Here is a 21,425-nt window from a genome sequence, read left to right on the forward strand (position 1 = left end):
CCCGCCGGCCGCTGGCTCCTGTCGCCGGAGGCCCCCCCCCAGCCGCAGGGCCCGCCGCCAGCCACCCGAAGACCCCTCCCGCCGGTCGCAAGGCCCTGTCGCCGCAGGCCCCCATCGCCGGCCGTAGCCCCCGGCCACCGGCAGCAGGCCCCCGTCGCCGGCCGCAGGACCCGTCGCCGGCCTTCGCGCCGCTCCGTCGAAGGCCCGCCGCCGGCATTCGCGCCCGTCCGCCGAAGCCCCTCCACCGGCCGCCAGTTCGCCCCGCCGCCGAAGATCCCCCGCCGGCCTTCGCGCCCGTCCGCCGAAGCCCCTCCGCCGGCCGCCAGTTCGCCCGTCCGCCGAAGCCCCTCCACCGGTGAGCTGCTTGCTTACTCCTGCGAGGCGACGGGAGCGCCGGGGCAAGGGAAAAAAAGAGGAGGGAACGGTGTGTCGTGGTTGCCGGGCAGCCTTTCTGAGGAAGAAGGAGATGGGGATGGAGAGAATGACAAGTGTGACCTAAATTGGGGGTAACAATGGCAATCCACACTGAAAATTGATTTTTTTGGAGCTGAGAGCACCCATCTAGCCAAACACCCCATTTTATTCTGGAGTTCTGGAGTGGAGCTGACTCCACCTGGAGTTCTGGAGTGGAGCAGCTCCATCCAGAGCTGGAGCCATGCCAGACAGAGCCTTAAATTACAAATCATTGAATATTTCTATATATGATGGTTCCAAAAAAATAGGAATATAATTTTAATGATGTACTGCAGTTACAAGTAGCTGAGAGTTGTGATGAGAGGGAAAAAAAGAGTAAAATGCACCGGAGATTCTTCCACTTGTAATAAGGTGCATTTAGATCCACGAACTTCAAAAGTGCATTTCTAGATTCATATGTTTTTTAAGTTGTGTCACCTAGGTCCATAACCGTCCACATAAAGAGTTATTTCTTCTCTCCATGATCCTCTGTCCATGGTCTCTAGCTGGGGCTTCTCATCGAGCAGGTTGTGGGCGTCAGGGCGTGAATAGCTCCGACGGCGGCCGTCCCGCTCCCTCTCACGTCACCATCTCCACAGCCCGCACCAGCCCCGTCTCCAATGCTCCATTCGCACGCTCTGCTCCCTGGCTGCGGCAGCATCCTCCCCTTGGGTGTTTGCCCTCCCGCCTGCTGCCAAGTCCGCAGGTGTGCTTAGGGACGGATTCAGAACGGAACTACGTCTCGGACTGAGCTGTTGATTCACACCTCTTGAGATTCCTTTTCTCTAATTGAGATTATAGTTTTTTACTAAACACTACATATGTTAAAGGGGCTATAAAGGTTCGCCCGGGGCTGCAGCTCGGGCAGGCCAGGTCCTAGATCCGCCCGTGGCTGTACTCTCTGCTCCTTTGTCGTCGCACCTGTACTCTGCCATATTTTTGGCGTTGCGTAGCCAGGCTCCTGGACGAAGCACAGCGACTGGCCGAGCGAATGCTTGATGGCGAGGTTGGTGGCCCTCCTCGTCCTTCACCTTGGTGCTGTATTGTTGTGCCCCTTGTCCTTGTAGCTTACTAGCTTGTACCAATGCTGCACGTCCTCGTAACGACCAAACTCATTCACATAGGCCACCAAGAGGTAGCGCCAGGCGCCGTGAACATCGAGGAGTGGCTCCAAGCTCCAGCACCAGCAAGTGGCCGTCAAGAGCTGGTGCGGCCTGGCGTTAAGCAACAAGAACGTCACTGTGGGATTCCGGCCCGTCCCTTGCCGTCGTGACGGACGAGTGGACGACGCGGAATCCTGCTGCTTCGTCGAGGCCACGGATGCTACGAGAGCGCGGCCAAGTCGTCCCAGGTGATCAAATGGGAGTGCTGCACGGGGGAGGCGTCGGGAGGCTGCTCGCGTGCATGACGGTAGCGCCGCCAGCGCCGCCCCACACTAGAAAAATCCGGCAAACAGCCGGAGGCGTTCCCGTGGCCCAATGAATTTTCACGCGTAATATGCACGTGCGTACTCCGTAGGATTCGAACACACGACCTCAAACCTCGTGCGAGCCTTCCTTATTATCTTACCTACACATCACATGTGATGGAGGTAGATATGCTTTCTTTTTTTAAAGTAACCTGTGAGAAGATCTTTAGTACCAAGTCATAACACTATCCGGTACTAAAAGTGACCCTTGACCACCGGGTACTAAAGGTTGTCATGACACCACTCGGTACTAAATGGTCACTTTTAGTACCGGGTGGTGTTATGACCTAGTACTAAAAGGCCTCCGAGGACCTCCAAATTTGGACCTGGTACTTACGGTTTAGGGTTTAGGACATGTCCTAAAGCTTTTAGTACTGGGTGGTGTTATGACCCGGTACTAAAAGTCTCGCCATGGGTTACTTCAAAAGGAAAGCATGTAGATATTAGTACCGGATCAAAATGCAACCGGTATTAAGGCTAAGGACGAATGCTCATATTTCTAGTAGTGACAACTGTTGCATGCCAGCTTGCTCTGCTCGTCGGGCAATACTTAGCAGCAGGGCGGCAAAGCCCGAGAGGCCGTGGAACCATGCATCAGCCAGAGCTTATCTCACCCACAATGTGCTTGATGAAATGCCCCAACCAAAGACCATGGAGGGAGGAAGATGGTAGAGGGATGAGAGTGGAGATGAACGATCAGCACGACATGTCAGCATTAGACACGTACGTGTAGGGGTATAGATCTAGATGACACAATTTAAAAAGTTTATCAAAGTTTGTGGACTTAAGTGACACCTCCTTACAAGTTGATGGACCTCCGATGCATCATCAATATGTGACGGGCTTCATCAAGATATAAATTCTATGCAGCTTCTTATCTCCATCTCAATATGCAGGTTACCGTCACCTAGCTTTTTGTTTGGAAAATAGAAAATATTATAGCCTTTTCTTTGATTTTGCTTGGAAGATAGAAATTTCAAAGGATTTACCATGTTGTCTATTTCCTACTACAGCAATGACACCTACATTGTTACTTTGTAATTATTTCCAGTTTAACATGTGGGATAAGGAGAACCTTTTTATTTTCCTTTGGTCGACAACACTGCCACCTTGCCTCTCTTTTCGCTACGACGCTACCATTTCATCCATATGACTGTACTAATGTATCGATCTTTAAGAGCACTGTTTTGATTTTGTAGTTGCAGCATGATGCTTAGCTGTAGTGCTGCTTGATTATTTTTTCTATAGCAACTCATGTTTAAAAAATTTCTCAGCTTTAATTCACTCCCAACTGTTTGGTGAATGCTTGGGAGAAAGGGGCTACCAAGGGTGGAGCCATGCAACATCAGTAAGGGTGGGGACACAAGCAGCGACGTGCAGACTGGCTTACAAGGTGAGGCTCTCTCATGTAGTCTATTTGGAGGATTTTGGTAGTTCTGTTAAACAATAATATTTAGATAATTTTTCTATAATGTTATATGGCTAATTTATCACAAGAACTACTGCAGAAAATAAAACTATAACATCAATGGAAGAACTCATATGCATCTTACCATGTATATTCTTAGGCCAGAGAGATATATTGCTATTTGGACTTCTTAGTTTCTGACACTCTGTGTTCTTACTTTAAAACAGCCATAAATAAGCAAGCATTGTACATTGTTCCTCGTGACAGTTTGTTTCCAGTTTTTTTTTAAAAAAAAATTAACAAGCAAAGAGGATTGGATAGTAATGGTTGATGGACATGATAAATTACTCTATTTGTGAGCATTGACATGTTTTTACCCTTTTATCTTTGAAATCATGTGGTGGAAAAAACAATGGACCCCTGCTATTGTCATTAAACAATGCCCCATCTTTTTTTTTTGTAGGAATACAGCTCAGGTTTTAAATTTTATTAATTAGAATATCCATTACCATTGCACAAATATTATGCTCAGCTCAGGCTTTAAATTTTATTAATTAGAATAGCCATTACCATTGCACAAATATTATGCTGATCACAAAGCTTGATAATTGTCTGTATTCTTCATCTGTTAGGCCATACTTTCTTAGTCTGGCCAACTATGCTCTTTATCTATATTACCGAACAGGTTTATCTACATCATCATGGGCCTTGCTTGATTATACCTGTACTGCAATTGTGTTTTTTATTTGAAATGCTTATTTATGTGAAATTACTATGTTCGCGTAGTTTTTGCTTAATCCAGTTGAATTTCTGATGGAGAGTATGACCATCTGTTTTTTCATTGTGGAAGTAGAGGCATTTGATCTGACCTGGTGGCTGATATTTGGTTTCTGCACTTAGAAACATATGTGAAGACTTAGAAACATATGTGAAGCTGATCCTCAGTTTAACCGTTTTTTTTTTGGTTTCCAAGGATGATTGGGAGCCCTTTGTTGTGGAGAGTATGCAGTGATCCTTCTCAAAGCTAATGGTTTATTGTTCAAACATGTATGCTTCATAAGTTCATTTCTGAATTCCTGATCGGATAGTTTATATCCCGTTCTTTTAAAATCTGGTCCTTCTGTAATGTTACACATAAATTAGGTTACTTGGAATTTTCACGGTTTCAGACAAAATAGTTTGAATGGTGGTGCTAAAGGATGATGATTTAACTTTCTTCTTTTTTTTCTCATTTCAGAATACTGGGAGAAAACGACTGCAAAATCTATGCAAAATGAGTACCACTGTCTCTACTCAGTGATTTGACTTTTTGGAGGTTAATGAAGCATGGTATGCGTAGGAGAAGCAACAAAGACTTTCTTTTTTTTTTTTGCTCATTTCAGATCTGCAATGCTTTCTGAATCAGATCCAGGCTTGAGTTGTCAAGTCAAATATTAAACTGCTGAAATGTCAATTTAGTTAATACTGTACAGATTTAGTTTGACTGCCTATCTTAATGAAAGGAACCAATGCATCTGCTGAGCTCTTTCTATGCCAAATTCCTTTTAAACTTTGAACATTTTCTTCTTTCTCTAGCTGTCTGTAGAGTGCTTTCCATCTTGGAAGGAGACAATGAAATACGATGGATTGAAATACAATGCCAAACAATAGAGTACTATAGATATTATTATGGTTTTCAATAATATAGTAGCATTCAATATATGGTTGGAACTAGGTCATGTATCTTTTTATTGATGAGTCTTGTAATGATTTATGTGGAAGGATGTAAACGAGTATCATAGCTAATTATGATGGAATGTTGACATATCAATAAATATGATGTTTTATAACTATATAAACATCTTGTATGTAATAATTTTTTATATCACGTGGTGCCACACGTGCACTTCCACTAGTTTAAAGTAAATGGACAACTAAATATTTAGAACCACGTAAATCCGTACATGTTTGTGTAAAAACTTAGCAATCAGCGGGATTCAATGGCCATGATTAATTTTTAGATTAGGAAAAGAATATATTTCCATAATTATGGTCTTTCCCAACATCCTGGATGCATGTGTCGGCGCTGATGGAGTTTGTATGTCTACAGTCATTTGATCGAATTTATCCCAATATAGTGATGAAAAACTGCCTAAGATTTGGTCCGGTTTAGCATGTATCCATCCTGACCTACTACGTACGAATTGATCACGCGTATTGGAAATATTTTCCTTTTAGTACATCTGATTGAAGTTCTTTTATCGGCACCCTCTGTTCCAATCTCTGAACGAGATTTATTTGAGGCTTGATTTGTTTTAGTCGTGAATTCGTGGTTGAACCTCTGTCGCACGTATTCTCGAATCTGCAGGTGGCAGCGAACTGATTGGAGGGGGCGCTCAGTCAAACGGACGCCCGAACCTGCGCGCCCGAGAAACAACTTAACTATTAATATGGATCTTGCCTTTGGTTGGTTAGTCTTTCCGTCGATCTACACCCTACATATGGCTATATATATGTATCTATACCTGGCCGTTGCTTAACTCCGTGATCAGCGTGGCATGGACCATGCAGATCCAGAACTCCCCGTGCTCTTGGCAGCCGCCGGGGCCGCGGCAGCGGCGGCGATCGTACGCAAACACGAGTACGTGCCATGTTTTCCCTACCGACATCAATCAATTACATAATTGCTATTGATTTGGAGTTTGAAGTTTGCTTTGTTGGTTTTGGTTCTTCCATCGTGTACTCCATGAAAAATATTACTATTAATTATTCTCTTTATTGGTCTGCTCCTGTGCCAAGGTTTCCAAAAATTTGTTGATCGTTAATTTGTTCTTCCTTCAATTATGCATAGAATTCAGCTGGTCGATCCATCTCAGGTGCGCGCCGGTCTGTGCGCGCTTCTTCTTCCTTCTCGTTTTATGACCTCTCGATCTTTGCCTTCATTTGCAGCAGATGGAACAAATGGCTCACCCTGCAGCAATCAACCACACCAAGCGACAGAGATTTCACAAGGCGTTGGCAGTGCGATACCACACGTTGATCTTCCAGAGGTGCGCGCGCAGCTAATTACCTTTTTTTAGTGGATAGCTAAATCCGTTTTATTTTGTGGCAGCTAGCCTCCATGGTGATAAATTGTCGCATAATTTTGTGAGTTACGATCTGGGGAAATTTGTACCATAGGATCTTTGTGATCTAATTAAATTTGAAACACCTGATTTTTGTTCCACCTCTAGGATATTCCATTTATACTGGAAAGTAACATTTTTTTAGTTTCCAAGTAAATGCTCATTCTGTTTCTCTATGTTTGTTTATAGCACACCATGTGCACAAATCAAGGAAATATGAGTTCTAAAAAAAAGTCAATGTGAATGAGTGAATGACCATGCATGCTCTTATTAAATAGCATGATACAACTGTCTCTTTTTTTTTTCCAAAGCACTTAATTAGAAGGTGTATGGTAGCGCAATAACTATACTCTTGATATCCACAATGGATAAACATTATGAGACATATTCCCCCGAGGCCGCGGACAAACATAGCGAAACTGAGGGAGTACAGTGTGACTAAAAATCTAGATGTTGAACTCCTGAAAAGTACCCGAATATTTGCAACACTTTGATTTTGGTGTTAAAACACCTAAAAATACCAAAATTATTTTAAAAATTGAGTAGCATGGATGCTAGGAGGTCAAAAAGTACCAGGTGTTGTATTAGACAGCACAAGGAAAATCAGTTAAATTTGAGGATAAATCATGTCCTCGTTGTATTTGTTCAATTATGATTCTTTTTATTTAATTTCTTTATCTTTTTCGTTATGTGTTTTATTATTTAGTGACAAGGAAAACTCCTACGATTATATCTACAGTTGCATACGATGTTACCATTTCTCACATGCACTGCTTGTGCAGGATGTCTTGCAGCACATACATTCCTTGATGCCAATGCGAGATGCAGCTCGTGCAGCCTGTGTGTCCAGGAGATTCCTAGGATTTTGGAGTTGCTACCCAAACCTGGTATTCAGTCAAGAAAGTCTGGCCGCACGCAAACAACCACTGTTGTGGAGTAATGAACATAGAGGTCAGTACGTTATCAGCACAACAAAACAGGTTCTTGGGAACCACTCCGGCATTGGAGTGAAGACGCTCGAGCTTAAGCTCTCATCTTGTAACAAGGATGACATCAGCAGCAGCCTTCTGGATGCCTGGCTCCAAGCCTTCGTCAAGCCCGGAATCTCTGAGCTCGTTGTGTTGCTGCCGGAGTGTGATGCACCTGATCATCAATATAACTTTCCCTACTCGCTTCTATATGATGAAACTGGGAGCAGTTTAAACTCAATTCAGTCTCTTTGCCTCGCCTCATGTGGTTTTCATCCCATAAAAGGTCCAAGGATGCTTGGTTGCTCGAGGAGCTTGACAAAAGTGTGCTTGCAAAAAGTTGGCGTAACTGGAAACGAATTAGGCATTTTTCTTTCCATCTGCATCGCTCTGGAAAGGCTGAATCTCTCCAACTGTAGCATGATAACTTCATTGAAAATACCTTGTGTTCTACAAAATCTCAGGGTCCTGCGACTACGATTGTGCAGCGCTCTGCAGACTGTCGAGAGCGATGCTCCGAATCTCTCCACCATCAGGTACGAAGGATGCCGCCCTTTGCTGAAATTCTCACTTGGAGACTCATTGGAGACAAAGGGGCTGAAGATGCATGCCACATGCATGGAAGATATGATTCAGTATACAGGCAGCAATCTTCCCTCCATTGCGCCAAATCTTGAAACGCTTGTTCTGTCAACAGTTGATGAGGTACCACCTTTATTTGCGCCATACATGCACGATGCAAACATCCACATGATAGAACCATACGAAACGTAATCACCATTTTGATGGTGTTTTTTTTTTCAGAAGTTAAAAGCGCCGGTGATGAATGATAAATTTAAACACCTCAAGCATCTTGTTATCAGCCTTGGCAAATGGGGTCGATTCTGCGCAGGCTATGACTTCTTTTCTCTGGCTTGTTTTCTTGATGCTTGTATTGCCTTGGAGACTTTCATCTTACGTGTAAGTGCTTGATCAAATGATCATCTCCTCCAAACGAAACCTATATCTGTGGTACATCATATATTTTGATTTCTAGAGACATGCATCTTATTGACGAGTTAATGACTGTTTACTTGGCCATTACAAACGGTGACAACCAGCTTATTTGAAGAGTTTTGTTTGTTTGTAGCTAGACTTGATCGAGGACCGGTTGGCGCTACCTAGCTGCATGAGTCCTACGTCCATACCACTAATATACTAACCCTATAGTTGCATTCGTGTGTGCAGATTGAAGATGGTTTCATATGGTACAAGAGGTACCTTGTTGTCGGGAAACCGGACGAAAATTCATTGCAATCCATGGAGGAGATCCCGGAACTCCGCCATGGTGGCCTTGGAAACTTGAGGAAGGCAACCATCACTGGCTTCTGCTCTGCCAAGAGCCTGGTTAAGCTGACATGCCACATCCTTGAGAGCGCATCGTCGCTTCAATGCCTCTTGCTGGACACCTCTCCCGGCTACGACAGGAAGGGTTCCTCCACGGACAGGTGCTGGCCGATGTGCCTGGAGGCTCTCCGGGATGCCGAGAGGGCGCTTTCCAACGTGAGGGAATACGTCGAGCCAAAAGTCCCCGCAGGCGTTGAGCTGAAGGTTCTTGGGCCCTGCAGCCGATGCCATGCCATGGATGCCAAGGCTATGGAGGAGGCAGAATCGAGAATTCCACGAGGTTGTTTTCAGTATCAGGAAGACGGCAGCCTTGCCTTGGTTTTAATCCAGCCTAGGAGCTAATATGCCATCCCATATTCCCATCGCAAAACATGTTATGAGGCATAAAGCGAAACCCCATCACAAGATCATGTTCAAGGCATGTAGCCAAATCGATGGATCTATCGGCCAAGCAAGCGAGCCGCAGAAAGCTAGACATACTCCAGCTTGCACAAGCATTAGGGTCTGAATTGTATGCACGTTTAGGCAGAAGCTTTTTACCACTGTATTCTTGAAAGGGTGCTCAAAGTAGCAACTCTTATAACATCAATAAAGTCTACTAAAGTATTTTGTACTAACTATACTGAAAACCGATACCCAAATTTTAGTACCTATTGTTTGTCAGAGTTTGCCGGAGAAGCGATGCTGTGCAGACGCTGTGAGACACGTCTTGTTTTGTGCTGTAACTAACAGCCTTTTATTGGACTCTATTATCTTTGAAACAACGAGATTACAGCAACATAACCTGGCCACTACGGCCGACATTCGCGCCACACCCTCCATGTGACAAGTGCCATCCCAAACGGCGGAGAATGTGGCGCGGACGACGACGCGCTCCCGTGCAGACTAGTGCACGTCAGAGCTCAACATGCGCACAGCCTTAAAACCCGGCCATGCGCCTAACTGAATGCTGAAACAAAACAGGAAGCTAACTAGCACAATAATTATTTCAACAAATCTCCGCCAAGTCTTGTGCAATTTCCCACTAAACCTGTCGTAATGTTATAGCCCAATCTGAACGCCTAGCTCCTTGACTTGACTTTGCAAAGAGGCCTCAGTATATCACCAAGTTGCTTATCAGTTCGAATGAACCTCACCTCAATCAGCCCATCATGCGCATACTCCCGGATCTAAGTGAAACCTCGTATCCATATGCTTACTCGATCACGATGCATTGGATTTTTTTATTAATGAGACGGTGGACTTGTCATTTAGCCTTAAAAGAACTCCAAGAGTTCCCTTAAAATTACATCAAAACCTTATTTAGAGGGAAAAAAACTTACCTCCAACAACTCCCCCATCCTTCCTACAAAAATACGCGGATGCTAGAAACATCTCCGTCGCCCGCATATATACGGGGGATCGGTCCTTCTCCAATCCCGGAATTTCCTTGTCCGCACCATGGTGGACCTCTTCTTCCTCGTCCGCATCACGCTGCAGTTCCGTACCGCGTACATAAAGCCCTCGTCCCGGCTGTTCGGCCGCGGCGAGCTCGTCATCGACACCGCGCTGATCCTCCACGTGATCATATCCCGCATGAAGGCTCGGAAGACGGTGCAAACCTGCGTGCTGTCACGCAGGTGGCGGCACCTCTGGCGCTCCGCCCCTTGCCTCGACCTCGATCGGACAGAGTTCTTCGAGAGCAGCTACGGGCTCCCGACCCAGGAGGAACTCCACCCGCCCCAGGAGCAGCTCGACAGGTTCCAAGATTTCCTGCACCGTTCCAAGGGCACCGCCGTGCTGGACACCAGGGACCGGCTGCTCTTCATCGTCTTCACCCAGCCCTTCATCGTCTTCACCCAGTACATCCCGCGCGTGGTGCGCATCTCCTCCGGCCGGAGGAAGAACAAGAAAGAATGAGACCGGGAGAGAGCATGGAGGCGGCATGCTGGGCCAATTATGATGATGTGGCCTGTTTTGAAATATTGAGGGCTAGTTATTTGCGATCTGCTGTGTGTTGATATGTTTTTGGGGAAAAAACTTTTTAAAGAACCCCTAATACATAGTTTTGAGGAAGATTTTTTTAGAAAACTCTTAGAGTTCCTCTAACACCAGCTTACTCACCTCGGACTCCCAAGATATCAGCTAGCAGCCGGGCCAATGAGATACCTTGACAACTGGTAGTTGCAGCAGCTATGTACTCAGCCTCACAACCTTCTGTTTTATAGATTGCCAACTTACTGGACTCTGGAGCTTCACCAAAGAAGAACAACAAACCAGATGTGCTCTTCCTACCGTCAACATTTCTAGCAAGATCACTGTCACTGAAACCTCTCAGTGCTGGACCTGAGACCCTCCCTCTTGGATCGTAGAGAACCCGGTACTTTGTTCCAGCCATAAAACCTCAGGATGTGCTTCACTGCTGCCAGAATGCCAGATGTTCTTCATGGGGCTCCTCCGTAAATCTGATCATATAACCTGCTGAGAAAGCAAGATCAGGACGAGTGTTTACTAGATACTTCAAGCTACCAACCACACTTCTATATTCTGTAGCATCAACACATGGACGGTTACCTTGATCGGCTTCAGTTTTGTCTTCATTGGCACTTGACAGAGATTACAATTCACCATGCTTCCCTTCTCAAGAATCTTTGCTGCATAATTTCCTTGAGATAGACTGATTCCCATTTTGCTTCACCTCAATGCCTAGATAATAAGCGAGCAACTCAAGGTCACTCATCTTAAACACCTCTGCCATCTATGGCTTGAATTTCTTGATGCTGCTACTGCTTGTACCACCAATAATGACCATATCATCTATTGGGCTAAATGTTCCTCCACACGAAGAACCAGTAAGCCCAAGAGTCTAATTCAGCCTACAGTGTGTGAGCTATTGATTACCACCTTGATGGACGGTGGAGACGGGTTTGGGAGCAAACCCTAACCTCTTATATACTTTGCTCAGGTGTGTGAGTGAAGAGTCCATAGAATAACGAAGGAGAGACAAGAGAGAAGAGAGGAGAAGAAACTTGTTGTCAAGATTGGTGTCTTGTGCAACCATCGTCAAGCTTGTGATTGGAGGTACAAACGGAGTTGGATTGATGCCAAATTTAGTGAGCTTATTCCACACTTATAGCTCTCTAATCTATATGGTTGGTAGTGGAGCATCAGATTGGAGGGGGTGTTCATCAGCTCTGTTAGCAACAGATTCAGTAATGCGCAGTTTTGATAGAAATATGATCTAAGAGGTCAAACGGGGTTCAATTTGGCTGAAACTTTGTCAGCTTGTGGGGGACTTTTTGAAGTTCAATTCTACCAATTTTGAGAGCTTTATGATCTGTGCTTTGCTTGGTGTGAGTAGAACTCTAAAGGTGACAGAAGCTATTTTTTTTATTTGACCGCAGTAGCAGGGGAAATCCTTATCTATTTTTTATAATTTTTTTATGCCAAAGGCTGTTTTTCAGTGAAGCTGAAAGTGTTATCTCTTATTATAATCTCGTTTTGGTGTTGTTGCTATTGTTATTGTATCAGTTCCAGGGAGCGCTCAGCTCTCCAACACGGTGCCAGAGTGCCTGCTCCCGAAATGGCGTCCGCTTCTCTTGACGGTGAAGCACGGCTCACACAACTGTCCACCTGCTCGATAGCAGGCAAACCTCGGGCCATACATTCGCATGCCATCTGGCACAGGCCTGTTAGATTGATCTCCTCCCCAATGGGCCCAAAGGCCCATCGGGACCCTGATCCGCGCCCTGATCGGGGGCGCTCACCCTAGCATTGGGTGGTGGGCCCCTGTCGCGCTGCGCTATATAAACAGGGTGGGGGACCCGACTCAGCTCACGAGGTTCGCCGCAGCCAGCCGCCCCACCGACACACCTACCGATCTAGGTTTTGCGCAGTAGCGGCGGGAAGTACCACCGCTACCTCACCGGCGACCGGACTCGGCACTGCATGTCGCTGCCTTGCGTAGACTCCACCCAGCGATGGCCAGCAGCTCTGCTGCTCCCACCCCTAGGGGTGAAGGTACCCCTATCTCTCTCACTCCCTCTCGGCACACACCAGGAACACCATGTCCCTCATGTCGTTTATGATCCCGACTAGATGTGCATCTAGAGATCCTAGGCACAAGTCTAACAATGGTATCAGACACCTCACTAGAAGCTCTTCTAGATCGGGAAAAAGAAGTAGATCCAAAAAGAAACAGAAAAAGTAAAACCTAAAACCCTAACCCTAGATCTAAAGAATGAAAGCGGCGGCTTACCTGTCGCCGACCTCACCGCCGCACGTCCACCGACGGCGAGCGGCAAAGGCCGGCCGAGCCTCGGGCTCGCCGGGGAAAAGGTCCACCCGAGCCGCCGGAGCATCCGCTCGGGGCTCGGGGGGGCGCAACAGCACCACCAAAGGACCGCTTGACGGTGGCGCGCCCAACCCTCGCGGTGGACGCGCGCGCCGGCGAGGGGACCCGCGGTGGCGCCGGCCCTCTTCCATGGTCGCCATGGCCACCTCCTGGATCTTGGAGTAGGCTCCGAGGGAGAGGGGGAGGGGGAGGGAAAGCAAGCAAAAGAGAGGGAGGGGGCTGCCGCGGCCGTGCGCCGGTGGGGCCATCCCTCAACCGCCGCCGCCGGCCATCGCCGGGCGCGGGAGAGATAGCCCCGCCGCCGCCGCCACGGTGGGATCTCGCGGGGGAAAGAAAGGAATGAAGCTAGGGTTTCCGGGGGATCGGCCGTCGGGCGCTTTTGTTCTGCCGAAATCAACGCGCGGCCGTCCGATTAGATCGATGGCTCACAGCGGCCAGCGGGGGTCCGCGATCGATCGGGCCGGAAACAGCCCAGGCGAGAGGCGGCAGCAGGCCGCATTCGCGGCCCAGGCCCACGCTGCGGCCTGTGAACGCAGCCGCGTGGGAGGGCCAGCGCCAAGCCGTTTTTTGGCGGGCCGCCTTAGCGGGCCGACGGCGTCGCGCAAGCGGGCCGAGCGCGGGAACGGGCTGTGGGCCGTTTTCGCTGCTGGGCCGAAAAGGAAGTTTTGCACAGTAACGCCTGATAATTAGTTTTTTCTATTTCCAGAAGCATTTAATTGATGTTTTTTGCATAGTTTTAGTCTCTAATCTAATTTGAACCAACGGGATAATTTGTATTAGAGATTAATAAAGTTTATACAGTGTTTTTGCTTCTGAAAATAGATTTATTTCACAGTTTTCGCTGCAAAAGTCATATTTATTGCTCTATTTAAATTTAATTTGAACCAACGAGACAATTAATTTTGTGAGAGCATGATACAGTTAATTAGATTATGGTGCTGTTATTTTCTGACCAAGGTTGTTAATAACTGTATCATAATTTAAAAAGTTTTTTGATGCTTTTATTTCTATTTCTGCCCAACGGTGATATAGTTTTAAATTGCATAAACAGTTGTATGTTTTATTTTTTGACCAACGTTGGAAATAAATCATGCAATTGTTGTTATGATCTCACTTTGGATTGCAAATTTCAGGATCATTCAACTTAATGGCTTGTCTCAAAGAGATACCCATTCTGAAAGGCAACAACTATACAGAATGGAGGAAGAAGATTGAGTTCTCCTTCGTTTGTGGAGAAGTTGACTGGGTGCTGACTACACCGCGGCCACAAGCTCCACAGAAGCCAGTGAGGGCTGAAGGTGATGATGATGCTACATGGCAGCAAAAGGATAGGGACTATGCTCCACTGGAGTTGGCATACACCCTTGAAAACAAACAGTGGACCACTGCCAACAAGAAATGTATGGCTTTGGTAAAGAATACGATTGAGCCTGCTATTTTGGGCTCGATCACAAAGTGTGACTCCGTCACAGAGTACCTCGAGAAGATAAGGAATCAGTTCACTGGTTCCTCAAAGATATATGCTACCCAGCTGTTCAAGCAGCTGGCCACAGAGAGGTACAATGGAGGAGGGACTGGCATAAGAGATCACATCTTGTGGATGTATAACTTGGCAGCACAGTTGAAGCCAATGGATCTTGAGCTCAAGTCTGGGCACATTATTCATTTGGTTTTCGCTTCTCTGCCAAAAGAGTTTGACACCTTTGTTGTCAATTATAACATGCAGCCAGAACAGTGGGACATGGAAAAAATGATAGCCATGTGCGTGCAGGAAGAGGACAGAATTAGATCCTCATATGGTGGTTCATTACACTATGTGAAGGACAACAGGAAAAAGAATGCTAACTCCTCTTTCAAGGCACGAGGAAAGGCTCCTATGCAACAGAATCACCAAAAGCCTCTCACAATAGACAAAGATCAATGTCTACACTTCAAGAAAAAAGGGCACTACAAGAAAGAATGTCCCGACTGGTTAAAGTCAATAATGGCAAAAAGAGGTGAGAATATTATTTCCTTTGTAAATGAATCCTTGTATACACAGTATTCGAAATCTACTTGGTGGATTGACTCAGGTGCAACTGTTCATGTTGCAAATTCTTTACAGGGATTCTGTTCGACGAGGACTACGCAAAAAAGCGAAAGATGCGTTGAAGTCGCAAATGGAGTCCAAGCAGAGGCTGAAGCTGTTGGCGATGTCTCTCTAGAGCTAGTTGATGGTTTCATGCTTGTACTTAGAGATGTGCTCTATGTTCCTTCGTTACACAGAAACTTGATTAGCATTTCACGTATGGACCATGATGGATATGAATGTCATTTTGGAAATGGAAAGTGTGCCATTTGGTTCGATAATGCATGTGTTGGTGTTGCCATCCTTCACAATGAGTTGTATTTATTATCACTACGTGAAAAAGTAAATTCTGTGTGTGATGTGAATATGATTGTATCCTCATCAGAGCAACAAACAAAGAAAAGAAAGAGAACTCATGAAACATCGTCGAAATTATGGCACTGTCGTTTAGGCCATATTTCGAGGGGGAGAATAGAAAGACTAGTTAAGAATGAAATTCTTCCTCAATTAGAGTTCTCAGACTTAGAACAATGCGTTGATTGCATTAAAGGAAAGTTTGTAAAGCAAATTAAAAAAGGCGCTAAACGTAGCACAGGAGTTTTAGAGATAATCCACACTGATATTTGTGGACTATTTCCTGTGAAAAGCGTGGATGGCTATGACTCGTTCATAACATTCACAGATGAATACTCCCGTTATGGTTACATTTATCCAATTAAAGAAAGATCAGAAGCGCTGGATAAATTTAAGATATTTAAAGCTGAAGTTGAAAATCAGCATAACAAAAGAATCAAAATAGTAAGATCCGACCGTGGGGGGAGTACTATGGTCGACATACCCCATTTGGCCAAGTTCCTGGACCTTTTGCAAGGTTTTTGCAGGCTAATGGCATAGTAGCCCAGTATTCGATGCCGGGCGAGCCTCAGCAAAATGGAGTAGCTGAAAGGCGTAACCGTACACTGATGGATATGGTGCGCAGCATGATGAGTTATTCCACCTTACCATTGGGACTGTGGATGGAGGCGTTGAAAACCGCCATTCACATTCTAAATAGAGTGCCAAGTAAGTCGGTGCCCAAAACACCGTATGAACTATGGACAGGAAGAGTACCCTCACTAAACCATCTGCGTGTGTGGGGGAGCCTAGCTGAGGCCAAAGTATTTAATCCAAACATTGGGAAGCTAGATCCCAAAACAGTAAGCTGCCACTTCATTGGCTATCCGGAAAGATCAAAAGGTTTTCGTTTCTACTGTCCAGACAGATATACAAAGTTTGTAGAAACGAGACACGCGATTTTCTTAGAGGATGAGATGGTGAGGGGGAGCATGGTGGCTCGAGAGATTGATCTTGAGGAGAAGCGGGTGTGTGCACCTAATCCGATGATTCAGGAACCATTCTTCTCACTACCTGTTATTCCCGCACCAATAGTTCCTGAGGTCGTAGTGCAAGCACCCGCTACAGTCCCTGATATTGTGGTGCAGGCACCTGTTGTGATTCCACTCATGGAAACGATGAGTGAAGTTTTGGAACCTATCCTTCAGGAGCCAACTGAACCCATCATTACACACGAGGAAGAGTTGCAGCAGCCACCTCTCAATGATGTGCCACAAGCAGAGGCACAGAATGTGCCCGAAAGTGAGGGGCTTAGAAGGTCTCAAAGAGTTAAAAGATCAGCTATCCCTGATTACTATAAAGTTTATAATACAGAAGAAGTTCATATAGAAGGTGATCCCACTTCATATGAGGAAGCCATGAAAATGTTCACTCATCGAAGTGGCTAGAGGCCATGGAAGATGAGATGAAATCAATGAGTTCCAACAATGTTTGGGAACTTGAAGAGATTCCTAAAGGAGCCAAAACAGTAGGCTGTAAATGGGTCTACAAGACTAAACGTGACTCCAAAGGGAATATAGAAAGGTATAAGGCGAGACTTGTGGCAAAAGGCTTTACACAAAGAGAAGGAATAGATTACAATGAGACTTTTTCTCCTGTCTCATGTAAAGACTCCTTCAGAATCATAATGGCATTGGTTGCACATTTTGACTTAGAGTTACATCAGATGGATGTAAAGACGGCATTTCTAAATGGGGATTTAGAAGAAAATGTCTACATGAAACAACCAAAGGGTTTTATCATGGAAGGCAAAGAGAATATGGGACGTCGTCTAAAGAAATCCATTTACGGATTAAAACAAGCCTCTAGACAGTGGTATCTAAAGTTTAATGATATAATTAAGAAATTTGGGTTTCAAGAGAATATAGAGGACAATTGTGTCTATGCAAAGTTCAAAAATGGGAAATACATTTTCCTAATTCTGTATGTGGATGATATCTTACTTGCAAGCAGTGATATCAATCTACTGCAAGAGACAAAGAAGTTTTTGTCCTCAAACTTCGATATGAAGGATCTTGGTGAAGCATCATATGTTTTGGGCATAGAAATTCACCGAGATAGACTGAATGGGGTCCTTGGATTATCGCAAAGGGCATATTTAGAAAAGGTTCTAAAGAAGTATAATATGCATGCGAGTAAGGCCACACCTGCTCCCATAGTCAAGGGCGACAGTTTTGGGAATTTTCAATGTCCCAGGAACCAGTACGAGATCGATCAAATGAAAGCGGTTCCATATGCTTCAGCTGTCGGAAGCTTACAGTATGCTCAAGTGTGCACTCGCCCTGACTTAGCTTTTGTCACCGGGGTTCTTGGTAGATATCAAAGTAATCCAGGTGTAGAACACTGGAAGATGGTAAAGAAAGCATTGCGCTACGCGCAAGGCACAAAAGAACTCATGCTTACATATAAGAGATCTGATTCCCTAGAGATAAAAGGGTATTCAGATGCAGACTTTGCGGGAGACAAAGATGATAGAAAATCCACGTCTGGATACGTATTCACTCTCGCAGGAGGAGCTATCTCATGGAGAAGCTCAAAACAGAAAGTAATTGCGTCATCAACGATGCATGCAGAATTCATAGCATGTCATGAGGCCACGGGGCAGGCGATGTGGCTAAAGAAATTTATACCCGGATTGAGAGTGGTTGACTGTATTCACAGACCACTAAAGATGTACTGTGACAATGAGCCAGCAGTATTCTATGCTCACAACAACAAATCAAGCAATGCTTCCAAAACCATTGAGATAAAGTTTTATGTTGTGAAAGACAGAATCTAGGATCGCTCTATAAGTCTCGAGCATATAAGAACAAAAGATATGCTTGCGGATCCGCTCACGAAAGGCTTACCACCCAATGTGTTCAGAGAACACTTAGCCGGCATGGGTTTAAGGGAAAGCCTATGATTCCTGGATTGGAAAAGGCCCAAAAGAAACAGAATTGTTTCAAAATAGAGAGGTGTGTTGTAGCTGTTGATTCTATCGGCGATTAAGCTGTGACGATGAGGCATGCTCTACATATTAATCTACGATGAAACGAATAAAAGCGAAAAGTGTAAAGTTAAAAGTAAATGATGAGATCAAGGGGGAGAATGTTAGATTGATCTCCTCCCCAATGGGCCCAAAGGCCCATCGGGACCCTGATCCGCGCCCTGATCGGGGGCGCTCACCCTAGCATTGGGTGGTGGGCCCCTGTTGCGCTGCGCTATATAAACAGGGTGGGGGACCCGGCTCGGCTCACGAGGTTCGCCGCAGCCAGCCGCCCCACTGACACACCTACCGATCTAGGTTTTGCGCAGTAGCGGCGGGAAGTACCACCGCTACCTCACCGGCGACCGGACTCGGCACTGCGCATCGCTGCCTTACGCAGACTCCACCAAGCGAACCAGCGATGGCCAGCAGCTCTGCTGCTCCCACCCCTAGGGGTGAAGGTACCCCTATCTCTCTCACTCCCTCTCGGCACACACCAGGAACACCATGTCCCTCATGTCGTTTATGATCCCGACTAGATGTGCATCTAGAGATCCTAGGCACAAGTCTAACAAGGCCGCCATGTTGATGTGGCCGAGCTTTGTGTGCTAATGGCAAGCGCTCTTCTTGCCGCGTGCTGCCAGACAAATCGCCCGTGCAAGGTTCATGTCGAGCACGTACACCGATTCGCCCCTGGGCTCGCGTACACACATCACCCCAGAATTAATGTTGATGTCTTACTCGACCTCGTCGAGCTGCCCAACACTCACTATATATATGTTGGTTGTGAATTGGGGGACGAAGCACACGACGATGAAGGAGCAGTGCTTGCCGTTCTTACACACAAACAACACCATGGGGATATGACCTCCGGGTACTATTCGGATGGTCCTAACCGCCCACTAGAGCGGGTAGGTCGGCCCATCTGGATGACTGGATGGTAGACGGAGATGTGCGAAGCAAAATGAAGCCTCGGCGCAAGAAGATAGGGATAGAGATATAATTAGTTTATATAAATTATAGTAAAAAAATAAATTTCAACTCAACGTGTGCAGAGAATATTAATATGCTGAATCTAGAAAGATCGGTGTTCTTTTACTTTGGAGGCGATATCTTCACTTACGAAGTGCGTATGATAGGCGTACCCTGTTATTCTTCGATGAATACTTCTAGTTGCACTTACTAAATTAAAATTAGGAGTTTATAAGATAAATTACTAGATAAATGTTGGCAGAAGCTGAAGGGGCAATAAAACAAATTAGGAAATGTGCCAATAAAAATAGTGGCTTGCTTGAAAGCATAAAATTTGATCTTATCATGTTCTATCTATAGGATGACACTGCATTTCAAGAGTTTAGAGACATATGTGACACCCAAAGTCAAGTTTAAGGAGTAAGATCTGCATTTTAAGAGTGTAGGGACCTAAATGACACCCGAGTCCAAACTTATGGAATTAGATATGCATTTTGAGAGTACGTGATTCTAAATGACATAGCCGGACAAATTTAAGAACTGTCGTTGCACTTTACTCCATGCCAAACCATAAGTCGCTATTCGTATTACATGCAGGCCATGGTGTTACGTTATGCATCGACCAAACGCTAGGTTCGTCCTAGGTGTACGTGGGCAACCACAATATTTTTTGCAAACTAGTCCATGTAAGTGAGGTCCACAACGGGGTAGTCCTTAGTTGTGGAAAGAGCTATAATGTTAGGAAATAAAACACTACCACATAAAAGGTTTCTAGCGCCGGGTGAAACGGCATTTGCAGGGTCGGGCACCCCGCCCGCTCCTACGTTTCGCAGCTAGAAATAGCTGTTTGTAGGGGCGGGCGTCGACCTGACCCAGCAAATGCTACTCCAGGGGCAGACAAGGCCATACCCCACCCTGCTGAGGCCCTTTCCACGAGCGGGGGAGGAGGTGACCCGCCCCGCCCCTGGAAATTGATTAAAAAAAGAAAAAAAAAGAAAAAGAAAAGCCAAGCCGCCGCCCTGGACACTGCCACCGCCAAGTGGCCGCGCCCTCGAGCAGTGCTGCTGGGGGGGCCGCCACCCTGGACGTCGCTGCCACCGGGCTGCCACGCTCACGGCCGAGAGGCTCCTCGTCGCCGAGCCTGAGGACGGTCACCACGTCCGGGGCAGTCGAGGGGCTTCCCTCGCTGGGGCCAGACGGTCGCCGCGCCTGGGAAGGCCGCAGGTGCCACTTAGGGGGGAGGGGGGCCACCCTGGACGCCGCCGCCACCGAGCCGCCATGTCCGTGGTCGGGAGGCTCCTCGCCGCCGCGCGTGGGGAAGGCCACCGGCGCCGCTTGGTGGGGGGGAGGGCACCACAACCCTGCGACCCTTGGCCGCCGCCAGCACCCCACGCCCCCCAGGCTGCCGCTGGGTGGCCGGCCTTCTCCAGAGAAAGAGGGGAAAGGAGTTGAGAGAGAGAGATAAGATGAAGAGGATAAGGACCGGATGGACAGGAGAGAGATGAGAAAGGATAACAAGAAGGGTGGGTGCGGTGTGGGACCCACGTGAAATTTTTTGAGCCTGCCTGCTGCTTTCAAAATTTTGAAGGATCGGCACAGCAGGTTGTCCGCCCCTGGAAATCGGTACTATTTTCAAGGCCTGCTCATCCCATGCTCCGCACCTAAAAATGTGCATTTTTAGGGTGCAGGGCATGGGATGAGCCGCCCCTGGAAATGGAGCCCCCCTCATCTGCCCCCTGGTAATGCATTTCCAGGGACGGGCGTTTGCTACAGTCCGTTCCAGTATTAACAGGGGCGGGTGACATTTTCGTCCGCTCCCGGAAAAAAATAGGGAACGCCCCTCCAAATCGTTTATGTAGTAGCCAGAATAGTCCCATCAAAGTAGAAAAGAATCATCTACTCCC

The 21,425-nt window shown here is 46.4% G+C and overlaps 2 protein-coding genes across 3 annotated transcripts; both read left to right on the forward strand.

The window, feature by feature from the left end:
* Window positions 1-5,808: 5,808 nt before the first annotated feature.
* Window positions 5,809-9,404, forward strand: LOC117862971 (uncharacterized). Of its 2 annotated transcripts, none has more exons than XM_034746530.2 (5): window positions 5,809-5,949; window positions 6,258-6,358; window positions 7,216-8,106; window positions 8,206-8,361; window positions 8,629-9,404. In XM_034746530.2, the coding sequence occupies exons 1-5, from the start codon at window positions 5,874-5,876 to the stop codon at window positions 9,127-9,129; spliced, it is 1,725 nt and encodes a 574-aa protein (XP_034602421.1). In that variant the 5' UTR covers window positions 5,809-5,873; the 3' UTR covers window positions 9,130-9,404. The 2 variants fall into 2 exon arrangements, with proteins under 2 accessions (XP_034602421.1, XP_034602422.1); XM_034746531.2 differs by having other exon boundaries at window positions 5,811-5,949; window positions 6,261-6,358.
* Window positions 9,405-14,234: 4,830 nt separating this feature from the next.
* LOC140223504 (uncharacterized) lies at window positions 14,235-15,187 on the forward strand (the record flags this gene model as incomplete). The annotated part of the gene is made up of 2 exons (XM_072295344.1): window positions 14,235-15,117; window positions 15,162-15,187. Coding segments are annotated over 2 exons (909 nt in total), but the record flags the coding sequence as incomplete, so codon positions are not given.
* Window positions 15,188-21,425: the final 6,238 nt, after the last annotated feature.

This window comes from Setaria viridis, chromosome 7, assembly GCF_005286985.2.
Source record: "Setaria viridis chromosome 7, Setaria_viridis_v4.0, whole genome shotgun sequence".
Taxonomy (NCBI): Eukaryota; Viridiplantae; Streptophyta; class Magnoliopsida; order Poales; family Poaceae; genus Setaria; species Setaria viridis.

Excerpts from the sequence above, each read along its gene's own strand:
- LOC117862971 (XM_034746530.2), top strand. The coding sequence starts at position 5,874 with ATGCAGATCCAGAACTCCCCGTGCTCTTGGCAGCCGCCGGGGCCGCGG. Across the intron at positions 6,359-7,215 it reads CACACGTTGATCTTCCAGAG|GATGTCTTGCAGCACATACA; the intron begins GTGCGCGCGCAG and ends CTGCTTGTGCAG. Across the intron at positions 8,107-8,205 it reads TTCTGTCAACAGTTGATGAG|AAGTTAAAAGCGCCGGTGAT; the intron begins GTACCACCTTTA and ends TTTTTTTTTCAG.